This window comes from Colias philodice, chromosome 9 (assembly GCF_061535455.1).
Source record: "Colias philodice isolate Cphi_HAF_F1 chromosome 9, ilColPhil1 Martin Lab GWU primary, whole genome shotgun sequence".
NCBI lineage: Eukaryota > Metazoa > Arthropoda > Insecta > Lepidoptera > Pieridae > Colias > Colias philodice.
Genome location: NC_143094.1, coordinates 1,242,715 through 1,258,119, shown reverse-complemented (window position 1 = coordinate 1,258,119; position 15,405 = coordinate 1,242,715). Strand labels below are relative to the sequence as shown.

General features: G+C 32.9%; 6 protein-coding genes across 8 annotated transcripts; 3 read left to right on the top strand and 3 right to left on the bottom strand.

Annotated features, from left to right (window-relative positions):
• Positions 1 to 39: 39 nt before the first annotated feature.
• On the bottom strand, positions 40 to 1,038 carry LOC149485575 (MICOS complex subunit MIC10-like). Its single transcript, XM_089698696.1, has 3 exons — positions 817 to 1,038; positions 473 to 641; positions 40 to 167 (listed from the first exon to the last, which is right to left on the bottom strand). The coding sequence occupies exons 1-2, from the start codon at positions 899 to 901 to the stop codon at positions 496 to 498; spliced, it is 231 nt and encodes a 76-aa protein (XP_089554822.1). The 5' UTR covers positions 902 to 1,038; the 3' UTR covers positions 40 to 167; positions 473 to 495.
• Positions 1,039 to 2,946: 1,908 nt separating this feature from the next.
• LOC149485574 (uncharacterized) lies at positions 2,947 to 4,237 on the bottom strand. Its single transcript, XM_089698827.1, has 2 exons — positions 3,971 to 4,237; positions 2,947 to 3,759 (listed from the first exon to the last, which is right to left on the bottom strand). The coding sequence occupies exons 1-2, from the start codon at positions 4,163 to 4,165 to the stop codon at positions 3,085 to 3,087; spliced, it is 870 nt and encodes a 289-aa protein (XP_089554953.1). The 5' UTR covers positions 4,166 to 4,237; the 3' UTR covers positions 2,947 to 3,084.
• Positions 4,238 to 5,048: 811 nt separating this feature from the next.
• Positions 5,049 to 6,012, top strand: Coa8 (Cytochrome c oxidase assembly factor 8). The gene is made up of 2 exons (XM_089698695.1): positions 5,049 to 5,446; positions 5,796 to 6,012. The coding sequence occupies exons 1-2, from the start codon at positions 5,168 to 5,170 to the stop codon at positions 6,003 to 6,005; spliced, it is 489 nt and encodes a 162-aa protein (XP_089554821.1). The 5' UTR covers positions 5,049 to 5,167; the 3' UTR covers positions 6,006 to 6,012.
• A 215-nt stretch (positions 6,013 to 6,227) lies between these two features.
• LOC149485572 (uncharacterized) lies at positions 6,228 to 8,131 on the top strand. The gene is made up of 3 exons (XM_089698825.1): positions 6,228 to 6,333; positions 6,593 to 7,676; positions 7,948 to 8,131. The coding sequence occupies exons 1-3, from the start codon at positions 6,228 to 6,230 to the stop codon at positions 8,129 to 8,131; spliced, it is 1,374 nt and encodes a 457-aa protein (XP_089554951.1).
• Positions 8,132 to 8,296: 165 nt separating this feature from the next.
• LOC149485570 (DNA oxidative demethylase ALKBH2-like) lies at positions 8,297 to 14,440 on the top strand. The gene is given in 5 exon segments (XM_089698826.1): positions 8,297 to 8,787; positions 8,871 to 8,949; positions 8,951 to 9,051; positions 9,130 to 9,293; positions 13,775 to 14,440. Coding segments are annotated over 5 exon segments (660 nt in total). The 5' UTR covers positions 8,297 to 8,614; the 3' UTR covers positions 13,918 to 14,440.
• Ttc30 (tetratricopeptide repeat domain 30) lies at positions 9,293 to 13,611 on the bottom strand. Of its 3 annotated transcripts, none has more exons than XM_089698822.1 (2): positions 13,519 to 13,611; positions 9,293 to 11,236 (listed from the first exon to the last, which is right to left on the bottom strand). In XM_089698822.1, the coding sequence occupies exons 1-2, from the start codon at positions 13,570 to 13,572 to the stop codon at positions 9,302 to 9,304; spliced, it is 1,989 nt and encodes a 662-aa protein (XP_089554948.1). In that variant the 5' UTR covers positions 13,573 to 13,611; the 3' UTR covers positions 9,293 to 9,301. The 3 variants fall into 3 exon arrangements, with proteins under 3 accessions (XP_089554948.1, XP_089554950.1, XP_089554949.1); XM_089698824.1 differs by lacking the exon at positions 13,519 to 13,611 and adding an exon at positions 12,713 to 12,737; XM_089698823.1 differs by lacking the exon at positions 13,519 to 13,611 and adding an exon at positions 11,479 to 11,598 and having other exon boundaries at positions 9,293 to 11,295.
• Positions 14,441 to 15,405: the final 965 nt, after the last annotated feature.

Here is a 15,405-nt window from a genome sequence, read left to right as displayed (position 1 = left end):
TGTGGTTTGAAAAGGGTCAACTTTAAATAAAAGAATAAATTCAAATAAATATTTATTATAACAACAAAATGGTACAGTATTTTCTAAATAAAACACCTACTGGCTTTGCTCTGGTTGCACATATTGTTTATTATCCCACATGATTTTATTTACTTAACATTCCTTATCTGAAAACAAGAATTATTTAATTTAATGATGAAATACAATTTCAACCAAGTTTTAAGAAATCTGTACTTATGTTATAAACTTGAATAAAAGGTATTCTAATGTTGCGCTATACAAATAAAAACAATAATTGGTACATTCAATAAAAAAATCATAATTTTGATCAAAACAGTTTTTTCAATATTACTTTTTAGAATAAGAGAATATTATGATACATACTATTATGATCATTGACATCAAATATACTCTTTTTTATTTCTAAATGAACAATATCAACAGAACTGTACATTGACACAAGATATCTTACCAGAATATTATAAATGCAGCAGACTATGAGGCATTTTTCTTGGGATTCAATTCATATTCACAATTGGCATATGCCAGGCCTACACCCATACCCATACCGGCAATCATGGGCCATCTCCGCCGCTTGAAGAACAATACTGAAGTCAGTGCTCCCAGCAATACACCACCGCCTAAAAACATCGACTTGTAATAAGCTTTTTATAAGCCACAATATACAAGCACTTTAAAATCTGGTTGTCTTTTCATCAAAAAGGTTTGATGTTCTTTAAAATTTGCATGAAATAATAAAATTTTCCTTTTAGGTTAAAATTAATTTAAAAAATGATATAAACATCCTTGGTATACCTGTTTTTACGATGGCATCCGTTAAACATAGATCCAACTTCGCAGAATAATCATCTTCGGCATTATCTTTTTTGCCTTTAGCCATGGTTAAATTAAATAAATATAACTAGTGCGGCTTCAGAAAAACCACAGAGAGAAAAACTTTGATATTAGCAGCTTCCCTTTACATAATTCGGTAGAAAATTGACGTTTTCTTCATTTCTTGTGACGGTCAATGTGACGGACGACGGATGACAGATCATAATATTGGCATACTTCCTAGATTATTTTTTTTAATGGCAATAAGGAATATGCTTAAAATTTGAAATGTCCTAAAATATTTTTTTCTCGAATATTTATTATCGTCATATTATAATAAAAAGGATTTTTTTTATTTACTCTTTATTTAAACCCCTAAAATAAAATTAAAAAAGTGCAAAATAAGGGAACAAAATAATTGAATAAATAAATGTTTGAGTTTGAGCGAAATTCAAACTTCCAAAAAGCGCCACCATTGGTCAAACGAAATGTGACGTCATCTGACACGACATTGCTTATTTATGTAATTTACTTAGATTATACACCTGTAATTATGTATGGTATGATCTGCGCGCGATATATCTGCGCGCGGCCAAAATTGGAACTAAACATTGGCCGCCCATTGGCGGCATTGGCATACCTAAATAATAAACTTGAATAACAAATTAGAATAACAATATATTATAGAGAATCCCAAAATTTACTTTAAATAAAGAAAAAAAAAATTAGTTGGGCTGGCAACATTAAGCACGCCACCAGTAGCGCGCAGACTTGCGCGTACTCTAGACAGATTTTTTTGTTTATTGTAGGGGCACTGCATTTGATTTCTGTCTAATTCTGATAATCTGTTTTTTTATGCTATGAAATAAAAACTAATGTAAATATAATTATATTCATTTTTTTAATAAAACATCCTGCATATTTACCAATCCACAAGCTACTATTATTACATCATCTATGATAGGAATTAAATTATAGTCTTGTAAGCATGAGGCAGTAACATAACATATGATACTCTCTTAACCTATTTATTACCCGTTCAACATGTATTCTTAATGCTGCTATACGTTTTGATAGTTTCACTTCATTTTTAGTACTGGGGGTAGACTTTGATACAGAAGGTGGTCATATAAGGGTACATCTTTTAGCTTCTGGCAAACATGAAAATGTTGTGTGGTTTTATGAAACCACGGTAAAAGTGAAACTGTTCGAACGGTTCCGAACACTGCTTTGTGTAGCGCATGTCGCGTGTCGGTCGGCTGCCGAGTAGGTATACCTACTCGGCAGCCGCGATACACGCGACATGCGCTACACAGACCAAAAAGTTTGAGACGATGTAATAAAAGTTTCACTTTAATAAGTCTTTAAAACCTCTGTCAGCCATCACTGCTTTATTAGGAGGTAAAGCCTATAATTAACTACTATCTTGTACTATCATAACATCAGTAGCCCTACCACCATATCCATCAGAGAAAAAATTGATTAAGACATCAGGTGTACATGAAATTAAATAGGTACTTTAATGTGTTACATTTTTTATACTGTGACCAAGTAAGTGATTGATGAACGGCATTTGATGGTTTATCAATCTGAATTTCTAGGCAATCAATAATGGAAACAACATTCCCATACCTATGCCTAAAAGATATGGGTAAATTATTGTAAATATCTGATGATGCTGGCCTCGCAATCAAGTACTTAAGTTTTGCTGCTTTATGAGAAATACTTCTAGAAAATATTTTTATTTATAACTAGCGGTCCGCCCCGGCTTCGCCCGTTGTACATATTTCGCAATAAAAGGTAGCCTATGTTCTTTCTTAGGGTCTAAAGATTGTCTGTGCCAAATTTCATCAAAATCGGTCCAGTAGTTTATGCGTGAAAACCATACATACATACATACAAACCTTTCCTCTTTATAATATTAGTATAGATAGTACTTTGTGAACATCCAAATTGTAGTGCCAAGATGCTAAAGGACTCATTGAATTTAATTTTCTTGAGGGTTATTAATATGTGTTTACTAGGAAGCGGAATATTATCACTTAAAAGTTTTATGATATGACTAGCTTCCGCCCACGGCTTTGTACGTGCATCCCCGTTTTTCTTGGGAAATCCTTTCTTAGCGGATGCCTACGTCCTAACATCTACCTGCATGCCAAATTTCAGCCCGATACGTCCAGTGGTTTGTGCTGTGCGTTGATAGATCACTATATCAGTCACCTTTGAGTTTTATATACAATATATAGATTGTTAAGGTAATCCTAACAACATTTTTGGCTCTTTTTCAATATCAGTTAGCATGATACTACACGACTCAGATTGATAACTTGGTTCATAATCAGTAGGGCTCATAGAAAAATAAGATGATATAGAAATAGTATCCGCTGTGTTTTCAGTAAACAATTTTCTTTCTAAAACAGAAGGTGAAGTTCCTATATTATGTGTTACAAAAGGAAATGGTGACAGTGCTACATTTTGTTTTTTAGTAGGTATATTTACATTGACACCTTTACTTCTATAGTTCGGTTTAATATTAACTTGCACAGCTTTGTCACAATGCAATTTCTTCTCAATATGAGAAGCGGAAAGCTCTACCTGAAGATCATCACATCCAATACGGGAAGTACTGCATCCTGGTTGATCACAGATATTTGTGTGGGAAGTACTTGGACTCACTTCGTGATCACTTCTTTGTGAAGGTTCGCTAACACTACTTTTGATAGCTATCTCTGATGAAAGGGCTTCATTGACCAGTGTCAATCTTTGCATTTTAACTACAGCCTTTCTCTCCTTTGGTAATGGCATCCTCTGTTTTTGACACAAAAATATATGCGGCAAAACTCCTTTCTTCAACCGTAGAGTACGTTTTTCTCCTTGCTCTTTCATTAATTTGTATTCAATATAATTTTCTGTATCTTCCATAACCTGGAATAAAACAATGTCAATAACCATTAAAATTTCGTAAAAGCACAACAAGAATAGATTTTATAGAAAGTTAGTTTTTATAACTGAGTACTGAACTTTTCTTATAGGTTAGGTTAATTTTAAACCGAATTTTCTAATGTTCAATAACTAATGCAGAACCAACTTTTTACTAATTCACAATAAGCTATAAATATAAATAAAGTACACTTACGTTAAAATGATCTTCACAACAATATAAACACGATTTAGGAGATATATTATCCCTTCTCATCACCTTACACCACTGTTTTCGTATTTTCGCATCATTTGAAATACGAAAAAACACTTTGTCGGGTGTTTTTCGAGTAGTATTTGTGCACTCCGGTACTATACAATACTTATAAGATATTTTTTTTACTTCTTGCATGGTTTTAAAGTTATTAAAACTGTAAATATTACGAAGTAACTGAAAATTTCAATGAAAACACCACAGGTAAACACTAAAGCCGGGTCCGCAGCGACAATTTTCTAACAAAACATGTTATCGAAACATGTTACCAAAACATGTTTGCAAAACCGCTCGTCCGCTGCGCCTATTTTTGTTATTGTTTTTATTTCATTTCAAAAATGAGTTCCGACGAAGAAGACGTGGAAGTTGTTTTAGCAATAGTTGATTTAGTTCTCCAAAGAAATAATAAAAATAGGTTCCGGGTCCGACCCTACCTGCAACCTCGTTCCTTCAATATTTATCAAGAACTAAAAATTGATGATAGGATAGGAAACGGACCATAGATAAATTAGGACGGACGTCTTCTTCTCGTGAGTGCGAACATAAAATGCGTTCCTTCCCCTCCCCGCAGGCGAATGCGGGGGATGTTATCCATTCGTCTCGGCAAACATGTTATTGTGATTTTGCTAACAAAACTGTTAGGCCACGCCCCTATTCGGTTAGCAAAACATGTTATCGTGTTAGCTAACACGATAACACGTTGCAGGGGACCCGGCTTAAGGTAAACATCCACTGGACATGCACTGGACGTGTCATGTGACGTCACGCAAAGCGCGCGCAAACGGCGGTGTTTGAACTGCTTAAATTTTATAAAAGTTTTAAATTTCATTTTTAAAAATATCTCGAGTATTTTGAAGCCCATTAATATTTTTTTCTACGTAATAAAATAGTAAGCTATTAATTTAAGTATTTAAGTAAAAAAACATGAATATTCCCCATTGTCATTTGTCATATGGATAGTCTATGGATATCATCGTATTTCGTCGTATTTCGTCTGTAATTCGTAAAAAAATGGTCAAAATGTCAAGTGTCATATAGGGTAAATGTCATCGCGAAGATGAATTGTTGAAGGAGTAGTACCTAGGTAAATAAGAGCAAAATGTAAAAATTAAAACGAAATGTATATGTAATACTAGTAAAATGTTATCTATACGTTGTGCAAGTACGAAGAGGCACCTATGGCATGTTGTGAGGAAAACGAGCACAACACCAGACAATAAGTCGGTGCTACCACCGAATCCTCAGAAAATATCTACTGATATGGTAGGACCCCCAGATCCTGTATCTAACTTGAGAAGAATTGTTTTTAAACAACCAGCGAATGAAGGAAAATTAGAGAAAAAATATAGAGAGCTTAGAGCTGAAGTTCAAGATTGGAATCAGGAATTTTGGACGCAACACAATTCGAGATTTTTTAAGGTAGAGACTTTACATAACCAATGTTATATGACTGTAACAATAAAAAAAGACTATTTCATACATATTATGTCTGTGTCTTTATTAAATTTAATATAAATGGAATCTATTGAATATATTACATATTATTAAACCGATTCTAGATCATAGATGTATCAAAAACACACCAGAACTACCTGGACTTATCTAGCTATATACAGAAGCAGACAGGTCTCATAAAAGCTTAGTTTAATTATTAAAATGACATACATGTCTAAGCAAATTAAGAAATTCTTACTAAGAAAATGCAATTCTGTTCAACAAAACATAACCTAATTTGTATAGAACCTCAAGAAATTTCTATTTTTTTCAGGAAAGAGAAAATTACTTAAAGAATAACCTTCCAGAAGGAAAAAGTAGCTTAACAGCAGATGAAATGAGTGTATTTTACAAAGCATTTCTAGACAAGAATTGGAAAACTCACATAAACTATAACATTGAATGGTACAAGAAGAATATTACATTATTAGGTCTATCCATAAGAGTTAAACTTAGACGAATTTTTAGAATAAAAGATAAATAGTACCAAATGTTATTTTATTTTAAAACCTAGACATACTTCTCATAAATCATTGTTTATTTAGACTATTAAAACCTCCTTTTAAAACATAAAGAAATAAAACTGACATCATCATGTCAAATTGCATGATAAAACATCAAACTAACAAAAATTAATGGTGCCTGCAAAGAGAGATGAAAATTAACTTTAGTATACAAAAACAGAACAAGAAGTTTGGACAAAATAATGTATATTGCATTAAAATGGCTTTTGAGTTTGACATCACTTATGTGGATAGCTATGTGCTGTTTGGACTTTTATTTGCAAACAGCATTGGTCAAGAATACAAGAGGTAAATTTATATTCTACTAACTTTCTGGCCACGGTTGGTCATGCACATTTAAAACAATATCCTCTCTCAGGTTCAGCCAGACTGAGTTACTTTCGCATTTATGATATTCGAAGTATTCCTAGAACATTATTTTTACAATAATTATTGTTTTTGCATGGGGACTATGTACTGAATCCATTGTTGCGTCCATTAACTTGATTACATTATAATGAAATTATTCAAATTACGAATTTGTTAAAATAACTTTTGTGCTTTTCAGAACATAAGCAGTTCTATGTAGAAAATGAAATTATTACATCTCCAATAACAAAAATTGACCTTATCATGCAACACGAAAAAAAATCAACTCTTTACCATTATTTTATGTTCTTTGCTGGTGCAATTATTGTTTCATTGTATAACAAAAAGCACGATATATTATCGCTCATACGAAAGTTTTATGAATTAAATAGATTCCAGAGTTACGGATTAGACCTTGATAATTTGCAAAAATCCGCCATAAGCTTTAGTGTTGCCATTAAAAAATATTCTTTAAAAACATGGGAAAATATCAGACTGGTAATGATAAAGCTCACGGAAACATATTTAAAAATTAAATTTGTGCCCAATTTAGAAAGACCAAATTTAGTCTTGTTGAAAAGATTTATAGAGCTTAAAGAAGAGCGTAAGAATTTAGGAAAGTTATTATTAGCTTCAATACGAGAAAACAAAAATGTAAGAATGCGATTTCAGCTAGAGAATCTCGCTAAAAATCGATTAGCCCGATACATAGAACACACGCATAAACTAATTAAAGAGAATCGATGCCGATACGTAAGTTTTCAACAACTTTATTTGGCAACGCACCAAGAGAATTTATTTCTTAAAACGCGTATTAAAAAACTTATAGACGAAAAGGAAAATGCAGAAAGAAATCTTATTGCCCTGATTAATGCAGTTTGTCAGTCGAAAAATAAAGAACTTAAAGCATTTTGCAGTAAGTATATCGTAGAAACGAAGAATAATTTATTGAATTCTGATGTAAAAAATGAAATACGAAAATTTTTAAATAAATCTAGACGGAACAGAACTTTACCACTTGAAGATCCTATAAAAAGGAATGCAATTGAGTCAGACACAAAGATTTGTGAAAGAATTGAAAATGAATATATTATCATATCAGAAGCTCCAAAACTAAGGGGCTTACCGGGCGAATACGTGTGGACGGTAAAAGATAAAGATGGATTAATTGAGAAATTGTATGAGTGTAATATCCAAAACGATTGCGATAACGGTGATACTATACGAAGAATAAGACAATATTCTGTTTATTACGACAAGCACTGTTTATTAGATTCGACGAGGTAAGTAAGTAATACTTACAAACTTTCGCGTCGGTACCAGGAATAGATACGGCAGGGGCTTCACTTGCGTTTTCAAAGAAAAACTTAGCTACCATAAGTGTTATTCCAAGTTACCCTCTAGGTGTGTGCCAAATTTCATGAAAATCGGTTCACCAGTTTTTGTGTTAAGCATTAACAAACAAACATAATATAAACTTTCGTATTTATAATATTAGTAGGTTCCTGTCTAAGATCGGAATTTTTATTATTTAAATTTATCTTCTGATTTCAGTTCGGCAAGTTTTATTAATCAAGCGAATGAGATGTGCAAGAGTTCAAATATAAAGCAAATTAATTACCCATTAACAAGGCAACGGTTTCTAACGGGATCACAAGCTTTTCAAAAATTTCTCAAGCACAATGAAAATATCGTGCAATGTCCTGTACGACGTACTCAGATAGTGCCATGTGGATAATGTTTTTTCTTATTTTGTTAAACCTGTTATTTCTTAAATATAAATTTATTTTAATCCAATCACCTATTTTCATTTATTTTTAAACAAAATATTCCAAATAAAATTCGTGCTATGGCAATACCTTAGCGCTGCACTTTGACTTTGATGGGTAGTGTTTACGTTTGAGGTTATTTGAAAAAAAAACTTATAAAGTAATACAAACATTAATAATTGTAAGTCGTAGTTGTAAGTGTATCATAATTTGTTGTTAAAATTCAATATACATATAAATACTCTACCGTCACTTTTATATGTGCTTAAGTGGATGTAATAAGTTATATTGAAACATAATTTTACACAAAAGGACAATATTTTAGAGACGATGTGTAAAGTGACAGATGACAATTTAAATTTTTAAAATCTACCTTCATTGGCTAGAAATAGCAGGATAAGTGTTGCAAGTTCCTAAAAAAATTCACCGCTTCAAACTATTTTACCCACGAAATGTCTAATGAACTTCAAGAACTAAACCTAGATAATATTTCTTGGAAATCTATAAAAGACGTTGGGCTCGACCTGGATTATGCCGTCGCTATACCAAAAGCAAATGCATCAGCAATTCTCGAAGAACTTGAGAACTCATTGGATTACTTTAAGGGTGATTTATCGAAAATAAAGTAAATAGGTTTTTTATATTATAGAATCGTTTATTATGTCACAATGTGTAATTGCAATAATTACAAAGTGATGTTCGTTTCAGAGTGTTCGGTAAAGTATATCCTTTACCTAGACAACAAGTGGCTTACGGGGATCCGGGTATAACTTATACTTATTCTAATTCTAACCGTACCCGCTCTACCGTGGCCTGAACCTGTTCTAGCTTTAAGAAATTTTCTTTTCAAACTTAAAGGCATTAAATACAACTTTGTTTTAGTTAACAAGTAAGTTAGTTACATTTTATTTACATTTTGTTTTAAGTATATGTAGAATCATAGAGGTATGTATTATTATATTATTAGGTATCGAGACGGTAATGATCACATGGGAGAACACAGGGACAACGAGCCCGAGCTTGATCCAAATATTCCTATAGCTTCAATGTCTTTTGGACAGGAGAGAATGTTTGTCCTAAAACATAAAGATGCCAGAAAACCTGGACCGAACAGAAAAGAAATTGCCCCAGGTACGTATTTATTTTAAATCTTCATACTTATTTATAGTTACTGAGTCATCAATACTACGCAATTTATAAAACATATAACGAAGTAATCGTGCTTCGTACGTAACTGTTTGTTTCGCTTTATTGTTGACGTCTTCCTCTTGAAACGGAGTTTCTATAACGGTACTCACTCGACGTCCGTACGTCTCACATCCTTCCAGAAATTGCAAACAGTCTTTAATAGTATTATCTTTAACGACGATCAAGTGTTTCGCTAAATTCTCAAGGAACGATAAAAAACATCTCTTTGCGTAGAACCACGTGTCAGTGCCCAGACGCTTGTTGAACGGCTCAAGTGATTTGATTACTCTCGAGATACCGAACTCGTAATTCCCTTTAGCGCAATACAACGTACCTATAACCAGATTCACTATGCACAAATGGTAAAATTTCTTTTCGGGGTCTTCAAATATCTGTTGCTCTTCTTCTTTCTCTATCTTTCGCATGATATCCTCAGCTTCTTCGTTCTGTGACGTCATTATATAAGATACACACAAATTAGCTAAAACAACAGCGCTTACATCTAAAATATTATCGTACTGCTTTTTCACGATGGGCTCGTAAAAACTGGCTGCCTCTTTGTATTTACTTTCTTGCATAAACAAGACATGTGCTACATTTAAACGCCACACATCTGACTCGTTACAGAATTCGACAGATTTGCGAAATATTTTTTCTACTTGACCATAATTTTCTTTATCCCAATATATTTTTGCTTGAGCCATGACCACTGGAATATACCTTTCCAAGGCTTCTTCATACTCCACTACAGCTTTCTTTACTTGATCGTTATCGCCTTGTGAGCGGCTCTCTTGGACGACTTTTGTTAGTTTTCTTAACTGCTCGGCATGCTTCGATGCGATATCTTCATATTTTTGAAATGCTTCCTCAGGCGAAGTTTGGCTTGTGATTATCGCATCCAAAAAATCGTAAAGATATGGCGTAAGGTATTTGTATGTAAATTGAGCATTCTCTGCCAACACATCTGCAGCTAAATCGTAGTATTCAAATTTACAATACAGAAGGAGTAAATTGGCAAAAGTTTCCGCTGGAAAAGGGTCTTGCTGTAGCAAGAAATGCAATTTTTCAAAACCATCGGTTGGTTTAATATCGATTGACGTTAGTGCTATATTATGCAAAGTCACAGCATCGAGCTCATGTTCTTGCCTTGGTGGCATATCTGATAATGCTTCTCTAGCTGCTTCAATATTCTTCAGTTGGTATTCTATAGCCGCTTTTAAATTAAATACTTCGATGAGGGCTGTTTCGTGTAAAGTTAATGAGTTTCCTACGGATTTAACTTCAGAATTTTCAGCTTGCATGCCAACAGATAGCTCGGGATGATCCCTTATTCCCCTTTCAATCACAAGCGTAATGTGTTTTAAAGCTTGTGGATATTCTTTTAGTTTAAAATAACATAATGCAACATTATAGTGAAGATGCGCATTGAATCCTAACACTGTTAAGCTTCTAGAAAATTTCTGTAGAGCCTCCTCATATTGGTTTTCCTTATACAGTAAGCATCCTAAATTTATGTCTTTATCAGAATCATCTTGCGAATAAGTATCCACCAAAGACTTTGCAGTAATCGTATCATCTTCTCCATATTTAATTGCGGACTGTAGTTTTGTCACATTTTTTTCGAGCTCTGGAGATGTTATTTGTAGAGTAACTTTATACGCTTCATCAAACATTGACGCCTCATATAGCGCTTGAGCGAAATAGAGCTTATATTCGGGTACTTCTGGGTGCATAGCTGATAATTGTTCGTAGCAGTTCGCTGCATCTACGAATGATTGTAATCTGTAATAGCAATATCCAAGCAATGATAGCCCAGCTCTGTTCGGATTGAAATTCATAGCATCGTTCAAGACTTTTATTGCATCTTCGTATCTAGATTCCCTTATCTGAAAAATAATAGACGAATAATAAGTTCAAATTACAATTTAAGAATACAAATTGAATGCTATTATCCATACTAATATTATAAATGCGAAAGTAACTCTGTCTGTCTGTCTGTTACTCAATCACGCCTAAACTACTGAACCAATTTGCATGAAATTTGGTATGGAAATATTTTGATACCCGAGAAAGGACATAGGCTACCTTTTATTGCGAAATATGTACCACGGGCGAAGCCGGGGCGGACCACTAGTGTGGCATAAATAAGGCCCTTCATAAAACTTATCAGATTATTTAAATACAGTAACAAGAGGACGTCGCTTCGGCCATGCAGTTAATGAGTGCCGTATTAATGATATCTAGGCATATGTCGTTCACGTGTAAAGCTTAAATTTATCGCAGAATATAATATTATGATATTGTTTTTGTATACAGGTGGTATAATTAATGTAGTATAAAATGAAAAATAACTTGCGTAATTTGCGATACATGTACATACGCTAAGGCATTTTATTTCAGGATTACTTTATATAGGTAAAATAGGCTGGAATCATATCAATTTATTCACGTTTATCTTTCAAGTTTTACAACTAAACGACTTCTAAGGTTTACGTCGTTATCATTATAGGAATATAGATGTAAGCTTAGATTAAGGATTGGTCTCCGCGCGCGCGCGGAGACCAATCCATAATCTAAGGATGTAAGTAACGATGTCCTCTGAATTTAGTTTTGATTTATGCACTATCTTATCTACATCGTTATAAATATACCTAATATCCTGTTTGATCTTTTTTTTAAAGGCCTATCAATTACTTAACAAGCTTCTGCAGAATATCAGTTAAACTACAAAAAGAGCGACAAGTGGCTATAATTTTAACTAGCATATTTTATATTGCAGTTTGTTTATTTGTTGTCAATCCACCAAAAAGCGAATTATCTTTTCGTAAATTGCGAAATATTTGTGGAGATTATTTACTTATCCATGTCGTTAATCTAATCGCTTGTCCCGTTATACAACGCCGTGGTTTATTATTCGCGATATATCTGATATCGATTATACAATGTTACATGGGGAATGAAGTCCTTCCGCATGGGATGGGCAGTTGATTGATGAAGTCAAAACGGCGATATAACGGTGACCGCCACAAGGTCAATTGATAGGGATCGTTTTTCAATGTTAATAACAATTTTAACGATTAATATTTCATAAAGTGTGCACTTATAATGTATTTTGTGGTGTATAGAATACAACTTCATTATTTTTAATATTTATAAATGTTTTATTACATAGTTAATAAAATAGTAAAACCTATGATAGATCTTTTTAGCAATGATAGGTTAAAGAAGTTGCCAAATTCATAAAAATTACAAACCCATTGAGATAATATTACTACGTATGGAGGAGACACCACGAACAAAATCTGTGCGCCATTTTTTTGCTCTAACTAAGTTTAAAAATTATTATCTAGTTAGGTACTTACCGATGAAAAGTTATGTTAGTCACTTTTCCGTATTAAACTCAAAACTCAAACATTCATTTATTCAATTAGACTACTATTTAGTAGCACTTTCGAATCGTCATTACATAGTATTTTTAACATTTACCACCGATTCGGAAAGCAGTATCTATGGAGAAGAATCGGCAAGAAACTCCATAGTTGCTCTTTTAAATAATGTCAATAAATTTACATAATATGTAACTTATATCTACCTAACTACATAATATGCCAAAGAACTGTCCTGTGGTTTTTACGCGACAACCCTCCATGGGTTTTTATCGTCCATATATTCCTGAATACTGTAATATAATAATATAATTTGTGCAATATCGTAACACACACGAAGTCATATTTGATGCGTTTCACTTTAAAACAAATAAAAAATGAGCGTGCAGTTAAGCCATATATGGCTTATGTTGAGCGGAACATAAGTGATGTAGGCGGTGTCGTCTCCATATGTATATCTCAATGCATAAACCAAATAAAAGCTAAGAGCGTATACGCACTATGCGGGTAGCCGTCCGGCTGACCGCAAGCACAATTTATGTACGTAATATTCATTTCTATGCGCACTGTGCGGTCTGCGGTAGCCGCATCGCAGTGCGCATAGAAATGAATATTACGTACATAATTGTGCTTGCGGTCAGCCGGACGGCTACCCGCAATGCGTCTACCCGCATAGTGCGTATACGCTCTAAGTATCTACTATTTACTATTTCCCACATAGATTTGAACATGCAAGATTTCTTGAATTTATTTTACAAAGTCTTAAAGATTTTTATTCTTACCATGGTATATATAGTTTTTGTATATTGTCCATCTGATATTTGAAGATAATCCATATTTCAATCGTATCTTATTTTTTACAAATAATAATCGTAACGATTTTTAGTTTGTTTTTGTTTCCATAGTAACGTATTCTCTTGCTTTGCCATCTGCGAGTTAGCCACAGAGTGCTCTATTGACTGTGTTTTCCGCAACAAAAAAAACTTATCACTGTTCGTTTTTAATGTTTATGTTTATGGTTTAATGTTAACATTTCAGTCACAATAAAACTGGAACATGGAAGTGTTTTGTTCATGAATCCGCCTACTAATGACATCTGGTACCACAGTTTACCCAAGAGAAAGAAAATGTTGGGAATAAGAATAAATTTAACCTTTCGAAAGATTCACAATAAAGCCTAGAAATATTACAATACTATTTTTTTTTGTAACTCCGCGGTCCGCCTCATCTTCACCCGTGGTATATTTGTTTATTTAGACTAATATTATAAAGAGGAAAGGTTTGTATGTATGTATGTATGGTTTTCACGCATCAACTACTGGACCGATTTTGATGAAATTTGGCATAGATAATCTTTAGACCTTGAGAAAGAACATAGGCTACCTTTTATTGCGAAATATGTACCACGGGCGAGGCCGGGGCGGACCGCTAGTTTACCTATAAAACTCAGGGATTTTTGAAATCAATGCAGTAGTTTTGAGAGTAGCGTGTTCAAAAATAAATATAAACAAACTTTATAAAAATATTAATGGTGAAAAAAAGGCTACAACCACAGCTACAACGAAATGAGAACCTTCTCCTCTTTTGAAGTTGGTTGAAGATACAGTAGTCGCGCTAGGAATCAAATATGTCTTCACCCAAAATAATCTTATTTGGTACTTTTTTATTATTGTTAAAATAAAATTTCTTGTAATCGAAATTGTATACACATGATAATAAATGACTTATAATATGTTCAACGTTATTATTATTTATCACTTGTAATAATATATTAGTGGTGTGAATAAAAAACTGGGAAGAGATATTTAGGTGTGAAGCTAAGGTGTGAAGTATGTGTTTTGTATATAGGTCTACCAGAATCTGATGGCATATTTATATTTAAGAAATAAAAGATTTTCATGTGGCAACTTATTTGACAACTATCAAATTATATGTCAAATTATTTGTCTTTTTTGCAGTTGATGAATAATTTTTAGGATTTTGTCTAAAAAATCTTCGAAAATGTCGAAAAAGCCGCTGCGGTCGCAAGCAAGAAGTGTTGTTTATAATGTGTATAGAAAAACATTCGATGAAGAAGGGTCAAACACATCACAATTTTCAATTTTGAAGATTTTATTGGTAAATTAGACTTACCCGTTTTGATACTTTAAATTAAAAAATATTATATGTAGGTAACTATAATATTGTTTGTTGATTAGAATATACTTTTATGAAAACTTATTACAGGAGTTTCCAATACAGCTATTCGTTAAGTCCAAGCTGTCCAAGTCAATTTTATAATGTGTGTATCTGTTAATACTTACGAAAATAAACATAGTTTTATTTTATTTTTATTTTATTTTATAAAAAATTATGAGCAGTTTTGATCTACATTATCATTATATCGATATTTTCACATGGCATACTGGTAATGAATATATAAATATAGGTATGTGTAAATAATAATATGTATTACCTGTATAAAAGTAATATGTATAATTGTATATTAGGTATTTATGTAAGTATGTACCTACATAATATTAAGTGGATCTCATTATTAAGTACAGTATTGTCCACTTATGTAATGTGACTAATGATATTGAGGACAAAATAAAAAATAAGCAGTATCAAGATCGTTCAATCCATTTTCCCTAGGGTTACACACTCAAAATTTTGATTTCCCTAATTGC

Coding starts and splice junctions, on each gene's coding strand:
- LOC149485574 (XM_089698827.1), bottom strand. CDS start 4,165: ATGCAAGAAGTAAAAAAAATATCTTATAAGTATTGTATAGTACCGGAG. Junction 3,760..3,970: donor GTTGTGAAGATCATTTTAAC/GTAAGTGTACTT, acceptor GTTTTATTCCAG/GTTATGGAAGATACAGAAAA.
- Ttc30 (XM_089698822.1), bottom strand. CDS start 13,572: ATGGATTATCTTCAAATATCAGATGGACAATATACAAAAACTATATAT. Junction 11,237..13,518: donor CAAAAACTATATATACCATG/GTAAGAATAAAA, acceptor ATTATTTTTCAG/ATAAGGGAATCTAGATACGA.
- LOC149485575 (XM_089698696.1), bottom strand. CDS start 901: ATGGCTAAAGGCAAAAAAGATAATGCCGAAGATGATTATTCTGCGAAG. Junction 642..816: donor GGATGCCATCGTAAAAACAG/GTATACCAAGGA, acceptor CGATGTTTTTAG/GCGGTGGTGTATTGCTGGGA.
- Coa8 (XM_089698695.1), top strand. CDS start 5,168: ATGTTATCTATACGTTGTGCAAGTACGAAGAGGCACCTATGGCATGTT. Junction 5,447..5,795: donor ACAATTCGAGATTTTTTAAG/GTAGAGACTTTA, acceptor TATTTTTTTCAG/GAAAGAGAAAATTACTTAAA.
- LOC149485572 (XM_089698825.1), top strand. CDS start 6,228: ATGTATATTGCATTAAAATGGCTTTTGAGTTTGACATCACTTATGTGG. Junction 6,334..6,592: donor ATTGGTCAAGAATACAAGAG/GTAAATTTATAT, acceptor TGTGCTTTTCAG/AACATAAGCAGTTCTATGTA. Junction 7,677..7,947: donor TGTTTATTAGATTCGACGAG/GTAAGTAAGTAA, acceptor TTCTGATTTCAG/TTCGGCAAGTTTTATTAATC.